This window comes from Monosiga brevicollis, genomic scaffold, assembly GCF_000002865.3.
Source record: "Monosiga brevicollis MX1 MONBRscaffold_37 genomic scaffold, whole genome shotgun sequence".
NCBI classification, from domain to species: Eukaryota; class Choanoflagellata; order Craspedida; family Salpingoecidae; genus Monosiga; species Monosiga brevicollis.
In genome coordinates, this window is record NW_001865074.1 from 219730 (window position 1) to 234213 (window position 14484).

At 53.6% G+C, this 14484-nt stretch overlaps 3 protein-coding genes across 3 annotated transcripts; all 3 read left to right on the forward strand.

The window, feature by feature from the left end:
- Positions 1-142: 142 nt before the first annotated feature.
- MONBRDRAFT_12298 (uncharacterized protein) lies at positions 143-1133 on the forward strand (the record flags this gene model as incomplete). Its single annotated transcript, XM_001750111.1, has 2 exons — positions 143-802; positions 1023-1133. The coding sequence occupies 2 exons, from the start codon at positions 143-145 to the stop codon at positions 1131-1133; spliced, it is 771 nt and encodes a 256-aa protein (XP_001750163.1).
- A 165-nt stretch (positions 1134-1298) lies between these two features.
- MONBRDRAFT_29687 (uncharacterized protein) lies at positions 1299-6836 on the forward strand (the record flags this gene model as incomplete). Its single annotated transcript, XM_001750112.1, has 22 exons — positions 1299-1348; positions 1486-1705; positions 1787-1852; positions 1941-2076; positions 2193-2272; positions 2424-2495; positions 2625-2886; positions 2944-3638; positions 3720-3827; positions 3918-4079; positions 4167-4278; positions 4377-4501; positions 4630-4680; positions 4768-4896; positions 5052-5255; positions 5344-5454; positions 5543-5702; positions 5784-5934; positions 6067-6154; positions 6249-6355; positions 6450-6572; positions 6662-6836. The coding sequence occupies 22 exons, from the start codon at positions 1299-1301 to the stop codon at positions 6834-6836; spliced, it is 3387 nt and encodes a 1128-aa protein (XP_001750164.1).
- A 230-nt stretch (positions 6837-7066) lies between these two features.
- Positions 7067-13008, forward strand: MONBRDRAFT_34450 (uncharacterized protein; the record flags this gene model as incomplete). The annotated part of the gene is made up of 22 exons (XM_001750113.1): positions 7067-7298; positions 7345-8005; positions 8094-8170; positions 8279-8450; positions 8590-8752; positions 8831-8938; positions 9047-9136; positions 9224-9365; positions 9450-9491; positions 9566-9721; positions 9839-9948; positions 10048-10132; positions 10246-10529; positions 10578-10629; positions 10744-10915; positions 11036-11441; positions 11530-11627; positions 11707-11827; positions 11934-12041; positions 12146-12241; positions 12311-12497; positions 12615-13008. The coding sequence occupies 22 exons, from the start codon at positions 7067-7069 to the stop codon at positions 12947-12949; spliced, it is 3897 nt and encodes a 1298-aa protein (XP_001750165.1). The 3' UTR covers positions 12950-13008.
- Positions 13009-14484: the final 1476 nt, after the last annotated feature.

Consider the following 14484-nt stretch of genomic DNA (forward strand, 5'->3'; position numbering starts at 1 on the left):
GGGAAGACCGTGCAGAAAGGATTTGCAAGTTTGTTCGCTGCCATTGCTTTTCTCTATCTCCCTTGCCCCCCTCTCTCTCCCTCTCTCGCTTTCTCTCACTCCGCTTCACTCTCGCACGCGCTCACAGCAAAGACCGCTCGCCATGGCGGACCGCATCGCCATGATGCTGGACGACGAGCTGCTTGCACGCTCCCGCTCATATATGCAAGCTACCTCGCTCGAGGAAGAGAACATGCATGTCGACACCCGCCCCAATGCGGAAATGATCGAGCCCACCAGCGGGCCAGCTCCGCATCTCCCCGGACTCAGCCAGCCAGTTCCCTTCCACCCAGCCAAGCAACATCCCTCCCTCGACCCCGACGCCAACCCAAAGCTGAACACGGAAGACCATCGTCCCGGTGCTTTGCCCCGCCAACGCCGCCGCAGCCGCGTCGACTCGGAGCGGGAGCGCATCCCACAAGCCGAGCCAGGCATCAAGAGCCGTGATGTCTCAGCCCGCTATCCGGGCTTTCGTCATCCCCTCGACGAGAACGTGTGGACACCATACCGCTTCTTGCGCTTCATCAGCTTTGTTTGGGTCAATCCCATCATGCGCCTCGGTGCCAAACGCCAGCTCGAACCCGATGACCTCTTTCCCACCCCACATCGTGACGAGTCCTATCACCTCGCCTCCACCCTCGAAGAAGCCTGGCAAGAGCAGCTGGCCAAACCGAATGGTAACCTCTTCAACGCTTACGTCAAGGCTTTCTGGAAACATTTCGCCCTCGCCACCTTTCTGCTCTTCATCGAAGCCATGCTTCAGGTGAGCGTCTTTTTTTTTTTTTTTTTTTTTTTTTTTTTCTGTCACGCTGACTTGTCCACTTCCTCAAGCCACGAACGCCTTCCCGCTCGACTTCATGTCATACTCTCTCACCGACGTCAAATCAAAGCACAGCTCAACCTTGCCTTATCATGCTTAGCACGCGTCACTTGCCTCAGCGCCACCTGTGCTTTGCCAACCCCACTGCGTTTCTTCTCCCTAGGTTCTGGAGCCATGGCTCCTTGGCCGTCTCATCAATGCCACTGCCAATGGGGACGGTGACGACGTTGCCTTTGGTTATGCTGGCGGTCTTGTCGCCTCTGTTCTTGCGTAAGACTGTCATCGTTCTGACAGCTGTCTTTTTCATCGACGTTTTAACCCCGTCACAATAGTCCCATCCCTTGGCCTTACTCATTCATGTGTCCTTGCCAATCATGCCAGTCACGTGCTACTACATCACGTCGCGTTTTTGGAAAGTTGGCGCTTGGGATATCAAGGCATGGCTGCCAGCCTTGGTCTCATCTACCGCAAAGCCATGCGCATCAGCCGGTAAATACTACTCCCATGTGATATCCGACCCGCCTCTCTTTCTCTTGCTCTACCTCGAGCACCTGGTCCCAGGCTGTTTGGGCCAACCTTTGCGGGTGCTCCCATCCTATTCATTCTTGCCCTCGCTCTCAACACAGACAAAGCTTTGCAAAGGTGACTACGGGCCACGTCGTCAATTTGGCCTCCAATGACGTCGAACGTTTCATTACCACTTCAGTCCCTTTGCCCTTTCTGCTCATTGCCCCCATCCAAATGGCTCTGGCCTCCTATCTGGCCTGGGAGCAACTCGGCCCCTCCGCTCTCACCGGTGTCAGCATCTACATTCTTTTCCTCCCCCTGAATGTGGTTCTGGGCAAGGTGAGCTCCTGCTTCTCATTCTGTCAAAATGACGATGCTTGTTCACTCCCAAGCTTGCGGCTCACACCACCACTCTCCCAGCTCTTTGCCAAGCTCCGCAGTCTGACCGCCGATTTTACCGACGAACGTGTGAAAGTCGTCAACGAGGTACACCGGCGATTCATCTTTGCGCTCTGGCCCACGACAGCTTGTGTCGTCTTGCGCTCGCTAAACTTATTCAGACGACCTTTCTCAGATTCTTTCAGGCATGCGCGTGCTCAAAATGTACGGGTGGGAACACCCCTTTACCCGGCTTGTCGAAGCGCTGCGCAAGCGTGAAATGGGTACCATCCGCAAAACCAATGTAATTCGCGCCAGCAACATGGCCTTTTGTACGTGACCCACCCGCTTGAGCCGCCTTTCTGCCTCATTGCCACGCTTGCCCACACAACCAACTCGACTTTCCAGACCCATCTCATCTGTTTTGGCGGCTTCCATTCGTTCCCAGACTTCGTGTCTGGCAATTTGACCGCATTTCTCAGCCTCATGACATATCAACTTGTCGAAGGCGATCTTACCGCGGAAAAGGTGTGCTTTGTCTCCATTCACATTGCAGAATACCCTTGTCCTTTGTTCTTTCGGCCTGGTTGCCACCCAGGCTTCAAATCATGCACAAGGCGACCCTGCTCGCTCTTGACCTCCACGTTCTCATCTCATACCTTTGCTTTTCCACGGCTAGGCATTTACCACCATCAGCCTTCTGCAATCCATCCGCATGCAGCTGGCTCTGTTCCTGCCAACGGCCGTTCAGGTACATTCGCATTGTCGACAACAACAACAACAACAAAAAAAAAAAAAAAAAACTTGGCGAAGAGCTGGTCTGAACCACACATTCTCTCATGCTTTCCGTCTTTGATATCTTTGAATGGGCCCATCACAGGGCGTGTCTGAACTCTCTGTGACCTTTCATCGACTTGAGCGTTTCTTGCGCCTGCCGGAGCACGCCTCTTTCCTGGAGGAAGGTACCGCGTATCGTCGCATGTACACCCCGGAAAGTGGCAAAGGGCTCTCTCTCAGTCCAGCAGCCGTGGTCAACAAGCATGGAAAACGGGCACAGGCTGTCAAGGACAAGAACGTGCGCGAGTCCAACCCACTGGCACTAAGCACTGCGACCGCCGATACTGCTGTCGCACCTACACTTGGTCCCGAGACCATTGACCCGTTGGTGGTTTTCGACAAATTTTCCACGTCTTGGGTAGACACTCCCACCCTCCGCGATGTGACTACGACCTTTCGTGGCAATGAGCTGGTCGCCGTGGTTGGCCCCGTTGGCTGCGGCAAGACTAGCCTCCTTATGAGCGTGCTCGGTGAGCTCCTGCCCTCTGCAGGGTCTGTGACTGTGCAAGGTACAGTTGGCTATGCCTCACAGGAGGCATGGATTCTCTCTGACACGGTGCGCGGCAACATTCTCTTTGGCGCCCACTATGATGCAACTTGGTACAAAACCGTGGTGGAGGCCTGCCAACTGGCCCCCGATTTGCTACTGTTTGAGAACAACGATGCCACCGAGGTGGGCGAGCGTGGTGTCACTTTGTCTGGCGGGCAAAAGGCGCGCCTGTCGCTCTGCCGCGCGGTCTATGCCGATGCCGACATCTATCTGCTGGACGATCCGCTTTCCGCCGTTGATGCCAAGGTTGGCCGTCTTATTTTTGAGGAGTGCGTCCAGAAGCTGCTTCACGACAAGCTCCGCATCCTGGTGACCCACCAGCTACAGTTTATCAAACACGCCGATCGCATTGTTGTCTTGGGCCGCGACGGCTCCGTGGACAGCGTCGGTACTTATGATGAGCTTATGCAAGGTGGGCCCTCCAAACTCACGGAAATTTTGGCCGAGCACGAAGCCGATCATGCCGAGCAAGCCGCACATGAAGCTCAAGCCAAGGCTAAGGACAAGGTTGGAGACACATCAAAGGAACAGGAGGTGGAGGACGCAAATGGCGGCGAAGATGCCGGTCCCACGCTCATCCAAGCAGAGAATCGCAAAGAAGGTGTTGTTGGATTGGCCGCGTACTGGAAGTACTGTCGGTTGGCCGTGTCCACCCCTGCCATCATCTTTTGGATCGGCTTGTGCATCTTGACTCAGGTGAGGGCTCAATGAAAGGCGCATAAGCGAATCGTGTACCCTCGTCGCCTGCAGGCGCTCACCCCGCTTGCCGCCATCTGTCTCGTCAAGGTGGCACAACTACTGTCTGATTGGTGGCTCAGCTATTGGGTGGCCATGGATCCCGAAGATCGCGGCGATGATATCAACCTTGTGATCTATGCCGTCTTTATCATCGTTTTTTTGGTGACCGCCTTCTCGCGCTCGATTGTTTTCATGCAATGGGCAGCCAAGGTCAGTCTTTCGCCTCGTTGCGCCAGCAATTGCAAATCCAGGCTTTATGGGCGGGCTTCTCATTTGGGGTCACATTTTCGAGCACAGGCAAGCACAAACATTAGTGCTCTCGCGTTTGGTTCAGTTGTCCGTACGGACATTCGCTTCTTTGATATCAATCCCATCGGTCGCATCCTCAACCGCTTTTCCAAAGATATGGGTACGCTTTGCGTCTCGCAGATGGAATACTGGTCCTGATGTGTTGTTACATTGCTTTCGTATTTTCCTGACGCAACTACATGTCACCGTCATCTCCAGGTTTTATCGACGACCTGCTTCCTGTAACATTCTTTGATCTTCTCCAGCTTTCGACTCTCATCACGGGCACCTATCTGCTCGTCTGTGCGCTGAACCCCTGGCTTTTCATCGTTGTTCCTGTCCTGGTTCGTTCGCTCAATGGGAATGCCCCCTCTTGAAGTCTCTCCGGCCACTCCCTTCTTTCATCAACGATGCTTTAAAGCATACTCGCACCTCTGAGACTCTGAACTCACTCTGCACCATGCACGCTCAGGCGGTGGCATTTGTCAAGGTCAATGCATACTACTTGGCGACAGCGCGCGAGGTACAACCCTTGTGCCATTCGGCTATTTCCTTCAAGCGCGCACCCATTCGTGCAATTCTCATGCGCCATCTTTACTACGCTCCATAGGTCAAGCGTCTAGAAGCTGTGGCCCGCTCGCCCGTCTACAGCCACTTCTCGTCAACTTTGAATGGCCTGGCCACCTTGCGTAGCCACAGCGCATCGGAGCGCTTCACTCGCCTGTTTGAAGAATATCAAGTCAGTGCTTGGTTCACAAGAAATGCCCCGCCCTTCCCCCTCTTTTTTTATATTGGCCTCTTCCCCATTTGTTTGTTTCTTTGTCCGTGTTTGGAGAGACAGCCTCTGTTTCGAACTCCGTCTCACCGTGTCTGCTGCGCTTTACCCCCGTCCAGAATGGACACAGTCGCGCATACAGTGCTTTTGTGACCACGAGTCGATGGCTTGGCTGTCGCCTCGATGCCATTACTTTTACCTTTTTGGCAGCCGCGGTCTTTGTTACCACGGCCCTGCGCGATGATCTCGGCTCTTCTCGTCTCGGTCTGCAAATTAGCTACGTCTTGCAACTGACTGCCACCTTCCAGTGGGCTGTTCGTCAGGTAAGCAAGCTCATGCATGTTGATGGTTGTTGTTTTCTTCATTGCACGAACCTCATGGCATGGGGGTGCTCCTGCATTTGCTATTTAGAGTGCTGAGCTGGAAAATCAAATGACTAGTGTTGAGCGTGTACTTGAGTACGGTGCGCTGCCGCTTGAAGAGGAAATGACTGGCAATCCCGAGCCTGAAAACGCCGACAAAGTACGTGCATGAGCTGACGCACAACACGTCTTGCATGTGAACGCTTGTTTTGACTCCCGACACTGATAATGATATTACGTGTGCCCAGGCTGTGGTGGAAAAGGTGTCCAGCCCGTCATGGCCACCATCAGCATCGATTGAATTTCGCAACCTATCCTTGCGTTACGCGCCTGGCACGCCGCTGCGTCTACAGAACATTGACTGCACCATCCCCTCGGGTAGCTTTGTGGGCATTGTGGGTCGTACAGGTACGTGCAACCAACTGGCGAACCCTTGCTGTGTTGGTGCGAAAGGAATCTCTGACATTTTGTTGGCCTTGCACTTTACAGGTGCTGGGAAGTCATCGCTGTTGGCTGCACTCTTTCGCATGGCTCCGACCGAGGGCGACATTTTGCTGGCCGGCACCCCGACCTCGCAGCTGCCTCTACCGCTCCTACGTGCCAAGCTGGGTGTTATTCCCCAAGATCCGGTTCTTTTCAGGTGGGGACAGCGTTCTGATAGAGGCAGCGAGGTGTTTGCTGCCACGCCAACTCGATGGTTCAATCGCTTCTGCCCCCCGCGTCAGTCTGAACCTTTTGATATCCATTCAACAACCTGCTCTTGCACGTGTAGCGGCTCTGTGCGCAAGAATTTGGACCCTTTTGATGAATTTGAGGACGCTGACCTGTGGCGAGCACTTGAGCTTTCCCACATGGATGATGTAAGTTGAACAAGCTCAGGTGCATCATGATGCGCATCACTGCCCGTGCTCGTGCTCCAGGCTTCTCACTCGGCCTGGTGTGTACTATTTGTAGGTGGTTCGCAAGCTGAGCGGTGGCCTAGACGCACCCCTCAGCGAAAGTGGAGGCAACCTGTCCGTCGGTCAGCGCCAGCTGCTCTGCATGGCGCGAGCCATGATCAAGTGAGTATGACCATCTGCTCTTGTAGTGTTCGTGCCCTCAACCACGATATCGTCTGCTCATGCGCCATGCGATCCATTTCTTCTTGCCCATCAGAACCACGCGCTTTTTGGTCATGGATGAGGCCACCGCCAACGTGGACACGGCCACGGATCGCATCATCCAGACGGCACTACGCGAGCAGTTTACAAGTAGCACGGTGCTTGTGATTGCCCACCGGTAAGTTTGGCCTGCGATCACGTGCTTGCCAAGCCGAGTTGGGAATGTATGCCAAGCTTATCCTTATGGTTGCTGGGCGTGACGTACAGCTTGCACACGATTCTGGACTCGCACTATGTAATGGTTATGGACAAGGGTCAGCTGGTTGAATTCGGCTCCCCATTGGAGCTGATGGACAAGGGCGGCATCTTTACGAGCCTGGTCAAGCAAGCCCGTATCAAGCGAGAGACGATTGAAAACCTCAGCCGCAAAAAGTCGTCATGAGTTATGAATAGGGTTTTCTACACTTTCTCTCGCGAAGCTGGGGCCTGGTCGACCAGTAACCAACCCTTTCGACCCCAGACTAGCCCCGTGCTTGTCAAGGGAACACAGAACTCCAGCTCTCACAAAGAGAAAGCCATTAGGCGCCGAGACCCACTCTACTAAGAGAGAAATTGACACCCCGATTCCAAAGTGAGTGAGTTTCAGAAAAGAAAGAGAGAAAGACATAATACATGTATAACAAAGAAATAGCACAACTACCACATGTAAGAAAAAAACAAAAGACAAAGAGAGAGCATGTGGTCAAAGAAGACTTTCTCTCTCTCTCTCTCTCTCTCTCTCTCTCTCTCTCTCTCTCTCTCTCTCTCTCTCTCTCTCTCTCTCTCTCTCTCTCTCTCTCTCTCTCTCTCTCTCTCTCTCTCTCTCTCTCTCTCTCTCTCTCTCTCTCGTATTTCGTCGTCCAAGGTTGATTGAATCGAGACGGTGACCATGCTGCTGTTTGCCACGGCAGTGGCACAGGCTGCCTGGGCTTGGTGCTCGTCAGCGCCAGCGGCGCTGGCATCGGCTAAGACCGAGGCGTCGCCGGCGAGCAAGGGCCCCGCTCTTCCGCGCCCGACTTCTTATGCCGAGGCGGCACGCCGCGGGGCAGTGCGCGGTTCGTATGCCGAGGCTGCACGTCGAGGCGCAGCCCTAGACCCGACGGACGAAGCGCCTCCCGGACCGTGCCCCATTGCGCCCATCTCAGCTGCCCCGTCCAACTCTATCGCGCCCGTGCAAGAACCCGCCATACCCGCGGAAACAGCTGTGACTGGCAATGTCAACATTGCTCGCTATGGTGTGCTACCGAAGCAAAGCCCCAGTGACCGAAAGCAGTATCGCATCCTTTACCTGACCAATGGTATGCGCGTCGTCCTCGTCTCCAACTCGCACCTGCTCGAGGAGGGCGAATCGATCGAGGCCTTTACGCATCGACAGCGCCAAAGCAAAGCTGGCTCCCACAGCCGTGTCTCCGGCTCAGCCAGTGGCGACGAGGATGAAGATGAAGATGAGGATGAAGACTACACGGATGAAGAGACTGACGATGATCAAGACTCGGATGACGACGAAGACGACGGCGAGGATGAAACCGACGCACCGCGCAAGGCAGCCGCTGCCCTTCGGGTCGGCGTTGGGTACGGGCTTGTACTGATGAATACCTCTTGAATGGACACAGCCCTTGCTGCCGCCAACGCCTTTTCGCCCAATTGCTCGCTTTCCTAGGAGCTTTGAGGACCCTGAAGACCTCGGCGGCCTAGCCCATTTCCTAGAACACATGCTGTTCATGGGCAGCGAAAAGTGTGAGTTGACATGGTGCACCCTTTGCTCGACAATACGCCGGCCCGATCGCTCAGTCTCGACGCTCACCAAGTCTCATTTTTTTTTTTTTTTTGCCTCGTCATGCCCAGACCCCGGTGAGGACGAGTTTGATCATTTTGTGAGTGACCACGGCGGCAACACAAACGCGGCTACTGATGGCGAAGAAACCTACTATGCCTTTGACATTGAACCCGCTTTCTTGGGCGGCGCCCTTGACCGTTTCGCCAACCTCTTCATCGCCCCTCTTATGCAACCCTCAAGGTATGGTGTCTAAAGCTTGAAGCCCGGCATGTTTTATTTCTCTGAGCCTTGTCTAGTGCATGTTTGTTTCCGTGACATTTTTTCTCCTTGTGTGCTCTCGCTTGCCTGATGCTCAACTGCGCCGAATTCTGGCTGGTAGCACCAAGCGAGAATTGGAGGCCATCGACAACGAGTTTGAGATGAACCAGCAACACGACGGCGTCCGTCGTGAGCAGATCTTTTGCCACCTCGCACGCCCAGATCATCCGGCGCACAAGTTTGGCTGGGGCAACCTCAAGAGTCTCAAGACTATCCCCAAAAAGGTTTGTCTCACACTTCAGAAAATGCTTCTTTAGGCCCAGTCAGCTGACCTACATACGCTCTGTCTCAACCCTGTGTAGAAAGGCATCAACACGCGCGCTGCCCTCCAGTCGTTTTTCAAGACTCACTACTCAGCCTCCCGCATGACACTGGTTGTGCTGGGCCTCGACGAACTCGACGAACTCGAGGTACACGAGACGATGGTGCTAATCGCTCAGCTTTCTCAAGGGTACCTTGGACCCACCTCAGTCATGCCGCTTTTCTGTTTCACCGCCCTGTACCTGCTCCTCATGTAGGCCATGGTGGTCAAATCCTTTTCTCCCGTGCCTACGACTGGCCAACCCAGTGCACATATTCGAGGCTTGCCAACCCCCTGGGATCCCAAGGTGCGATGCGTGACGGCAAGATGGAACGTGATTTTCACTTTCCCGTCATTGACACTCCATTGCCATTGACACTACCATATCTTTTAGGTGTTTCATCGCTATTATGCCATCCCACCTGTCAACGATGTGAACATTATGGGTCTAGTTTGGTGTCTGGAAAGCATGCAAGACAAATGGGCTGCCAAACCGATTGCTTTTCTAGCCGAGTTGCTCGGGCACGAGGGCAAAGGTATTGAATATACTTGCAATCATACAGTTGTACGCCTCGGCCGATCCAGCTGCGCCTCATTTGCATGTTATTCTCGGCTATTAGGCAGCATCCTTTCGGCCCTCAAGGCACGCCATTGGGCACTTGGTATGATCTCGGGCTTCTTTTGCATCGTGTGTCAAGCCACTTCATTCATCTGACGCTTGCTGGTGGTGAAACAGGCCTTTCTGCTGGAGCCGGGTCAACAGACTACGAGAACAACTCTGGATTTTGTGCGTTTGAGGTGCAAATCACCCTGACGGACCAAGGCTTGGAACATCAGGCTGAAGTCGTGCAACTTGTGTTTGAATATATCGCACTCTTGGGTGCCGCCTCGGGTACGGAACAGCCCCCTCCTTTTGGCGGAGGTGTAGCGTGAGGTGCAGATGTGGTTGCGACTAGGTAGTGGCACTTATTGTATTGATGACGTGCTCTCAAAAATTTTGGGAATGCAGAGTCGGAGCTACGTCGCTTTTGGGACGAATGTCGCATTGTGGCGGAAAACGGATTCCGATTTCAGGAGGAGATTGATGAGTATCAGTTTGTCGAAGACCTTTGTACCGCGGTTTGTCAAACTCGTTTATCATCGTCGTTTCTCTTTGCACATCGCCATGCTCCGGGGCTACCCTCGCCTTCCTCCTCACCTACTCTATCTGGGCTACAGACCCCGGCCTTTCCGGACGAGCACATCTTGGATGGAGATGTTGCGTATTTGCAGTTCGATTTGCCTTTGTACCGTCGCATCCTGGGTATGTAATAAACTCATCGAGGTCCTTCGCATGGCATCGACTGCCGTGGTTGCAATCACGCTCCCCGTCAAGGTTGGCCGTGCGCTTACAAGTGCTGTGCACGATGTGTGTAGCTGCAATGAATCCGGAATCAGTGCTGATGTTTTTTTCATCCAAGGCCGAGTCCTGCACCTCTTTGGTCACTGACACTGAACCCTGGTTTCGCACACCGTATGGCAGTCAGGTTTGTGGTTCTAGGGTGCTCGTCCGGCATTTTGTTTTCGTTTTTATCCTTTTCCAATTTTTTGGTGTGTGTGTGTGTGTGTGTGTGTGTGTGTGTGTGTGTGTGTGTGTGTGTGTGTGTGTGTGTGTGTGTGTGTGTGTGTGTGTGTGTGTGTGTGTGTGTGTGTGTGTGATGGTTTATTGAAACATGACACGACTGATATGCCTTTTTGCGTTTACTCAGCCCATTAAGGCCGAATGGGAAGCAACTTGGAAAGCTGCAACCGCCACAGCAGGTGTGTGTTGCTGGTCGTCACATTGACCGGCTTCTTAGACCTCCTCTGGCACGTGTGTCTAACCCTTTTGTTCCCTTCCATTTGTTCGGCTTTCTAATTTTTTTGAAATGCAAGGGTTGGATCATGGATTGCATATGCCGGAGCCCAACATGTACGTGGCCACCAACTTTGACTTGCATCCGCTGCCCGAGGAGCCCGTGACTGAGCCTGTGCTGTTGGAGGAGACCAAGCAAAGCATGTTGTGGTACCGACCTGATACCGTCTTTCGTCTTCCTCTGGCTGCCATGTGAGTCAATCTATCTGAGCCAGACTCGTGCCTCCCCCCGCGGTTTTTTTTTTTTTTTTCCGTCTAGCTCTCACGACGGTTGACCCTTGTTGTCAACGACGGATTGACTCTTCACTTTAGTCGCGTGGCAATTCGATCCCCTGAGTGGTTTTGCTCGGCTACCGATGCCGCCTACATGAACATTTACTTGGCTCTGCTCGAGGACAAGCTGGCTGAACTCGTGTACCCTGCGTCCCTGGCTGATCTCCGCCATAAGCTCAAGGGTACAACAGACGCTTTCCTGGTGCGCGTTTCAGGCTTGAGTGACCGTCTGCCCCTCTTGTTCAAGGCCGTCATTGAGTGTGCTCGAACCCTCGAAGTGGACGACGAGAAGTTTGCCATCATGGCAAAGCAAGTGCAACGCGCCAGGCGTAACATGAGCCTCGCCCCGACCAGCTTTGCGGCCCAGCTGCGCGCCAAGATGCTATTCTACTATAACAACTTGCCCTCGGAAGTTGTTGATGCCGTTCCCAGCTGCACCGCCCAGGTATGGCAGATACCAAACGTTACCTTTCTGGTCGTGGAGATTCGATCGGCCGGCTTTGTGCGTCTTGACTGACAGTGGTGTGGCACAGGGACTGCGCGACTACTTGCAGCGTTGCTTTCAGATGGTGCGTTTCGACATTCTGGTCCACGGCAATCTCAGCGCCGACCAGGCTCGTGATATTCAAAGGTTTGTCCCTACCACGACTCACGTCATGTATTGAGGTACACGTTTTCATTGGCGTGCTCACGGTAATCTGCTCGGTTAGCTTCCTGGAATCCACGTTTGCCACAAGCGTGACTCTGCCCAAGGAAGCGGTTCTGAACCAACGCCTGACTGACTTGCCCGTGGGACTGACAGTCATGGCGGCCACCAATAACAACCAAGAGGTAATTGTGACGAAATTCACAAGCCCCCCGCTTGTATCGCTCTTGTGGCCTGGATCCTTGTGTTTGTTCTCAGGCAAGGTTTTCCTGAATCACCCTGGTCATGTAGGATGTCAACAACGCCTTGGAAATGTACTACCAAATTCAAGACAAGACACGCAAGGCCAAGGTCTTGGCACAACTTGTCAATTCGCTTTTGACGGAAAACGCCTTCCAGGTTGGTGATTCCGAACACTGTGTGGAAACTTGAAATCATGGCTCATTGATTTTTTCTTTTTCTTTTTTTAATTTCCTTTCTTTACTTTATCTGATTGCTTCTAGGTTTTGCGTACTAAGCAACAGTTGGGATATGTTGTACACCTGGATTGGCGCTACAGCTATGGCTATCCTGGCTGGCTTCTCACTATCGAGTCACAGGTGTGTGGCACATGCTGTATTGCATTGAATGCATGTTTTCTCATTCGCACCCACTGTGTTTTTTGGCAGGGCACCAACTTTCCAACCAGCGAATTGGTGCGACGGGTAGAACAGTTCTTCACCGACGCCCTGGCATACTTACAACAAGTCTCGCCGGAGCAGTTTGTGAGCGTACGCGACGCCTTGGTAGCCGACAAGCTGCGACCAGACGTGAACATGGAAGCTCTTGTGACGCGTGATTGGGCTGAGATTGAAAGTACGTCTCAAGCATCTTTGACCGACGCGCCTAAAACTGACGATTATGGTCCCTGGCTTTTCTCAATGTGCTTTTGTTTATTTCCCTTTTTGTTTTGGCCACGGGGAATACCTTTAGTGCGCGGTTTTGAGTTTGACATGTACGAGCGTGAAGCCACGCTTACGAGCAAGCTAACGCAAGAGGAAGTGATGGAGTTTTTTTCCGTGCACCTGCATCCCTCAAGCAAAACACGCCGCATGTTGGCCGTTACGGTGGAAGCACACAAACAAGTGGCTGGTCAGGATCCAGCTGCACAGTTTGCGGATCTTGGGGCTCTGCAGGTGGTGCCGCTATCGGACATTTTTGATTGGCGTGCACATCAAAGCTTTTTGCCCGAGGTGCTGCGCGCGGAGAGCACTGAAGATGAAGCTGACGATGACGAGGATGCTTGGACAGATGACGACGAGGCTTAGAGCGTGGTTTGACATCATTGTGATCCGCCATCAGCCTTTGACAATTGAGACGTCACTGTAAAGAAGGAATTCGTCCGTTTGGACAATCTGTGTAGCTGTCTCCGTCTCTATCTCTGTCTCTGCCTCTCGAGTGCCTTCCTGGCAGTTGCTCTGGGGAAACGAACGTACGAAGGCCGTCAATTGCTCACGGTGACGAGTACGCTCGGCGTACCAACCAGGTCGCGCACTGCTTCCAGCCACGCCGTTCCTGTGCAGGTGTGGGGTGTTTCATGACACGTTGCCCAAGCGCGTAGGAGCCGGTCGTATCCGTGCTTGCTTAAAACAGACATGGCAGCAGAGTTTTCCAGCACAAGAGCAATGTCACTTGGATCATACTGCCGCCAAGCCACGGCCAGGTGCTCAAGCGAGGCATGGGACGTGGCCGTGCGTGGTTGCAAGCGAGGCACCTGCAGGGCCGCGCTCAGGCGAGCGGGGGAGCTGTCTGTCCAAAAGCCTGTTGCACGCATGACGTGCTCCAAAATTTCGCCACGATGAGCTGGAAGATCTTCAAAGCGATACCAGACGCATCGCGTCTCGCTGACAAGGATGCGATGGAAGCGATTGTGCCGTGAGCTGAGATGAGCGCTACCAATCGCAAGGGGTGGGCAGGTCGTTGAATACGATGATACCCGTACTAGCGATGGCAATGTCTGCGCCAGTAGTGATGGTGCTGCGTCCACGCTCGGAGAAAATCTTGGAGTTGCACGTGGGGCGCACGATCCAAATGATGGCTTTGGTTGTGATAGCGAACCCACGCATTCCAATTATCCTGTTAGCCATAAGAGGATGGTCAGTTTGAGTATTGCTGGTTTCACATCACTTCTATCGTGCCTCATGACGCAAAGAAAACTGTGGAGGGAGTACGGACCAGAGGATTTCGAATGGGCAGGATGACGGCTTCTCCAATTCCAGCATCGCTGGCATTGAAGACGACACCATGCGCCGATCGGCGTTTGGTTAAGAATGGGCTGTGCGTTTTGACCACTACCCGCGAGCTGATGGGACACAGGTGTGAGCCTTGTAGGCGTGCAAAAGGCGCCAGCAGCCGACGATATGGCGTGCCTACCCTGGGGTGGCGCGGTGAATCGCGTCACAGGCATGAACGCGGCCACAGGCGTGACCATGGGTAAGGAGGTGTGGATTGAAGTCCGCAGTGACCTTTATTTTAGTGGCATTGGTCAGTGAAGTCGGTACACTGTAACTTTCGGCAAAGACTGACTCTGTGGCCAAGCCTGTACGGGTCAAGGTGAGCGCGACAATCAACTCGACAAAAAGACAGATCAAACAAGTACAAAGAGCAGGACTCGACAGGACTCGACAGGCGTACCCGTGGCCAACTCGAGAAGTTGTCGAACCCAGGAGTTTCCGCTTCGTGGGACGCTGGCCAGGATAACTCGTGGGCTGATGAGCGATGCCTTGAGATTCGCAGAGGCTGCAGGATTAAAGCTAGCATCGCGGGCCGGGTCCTCTGAAGACAGCACAGCGTTGACGTGTGC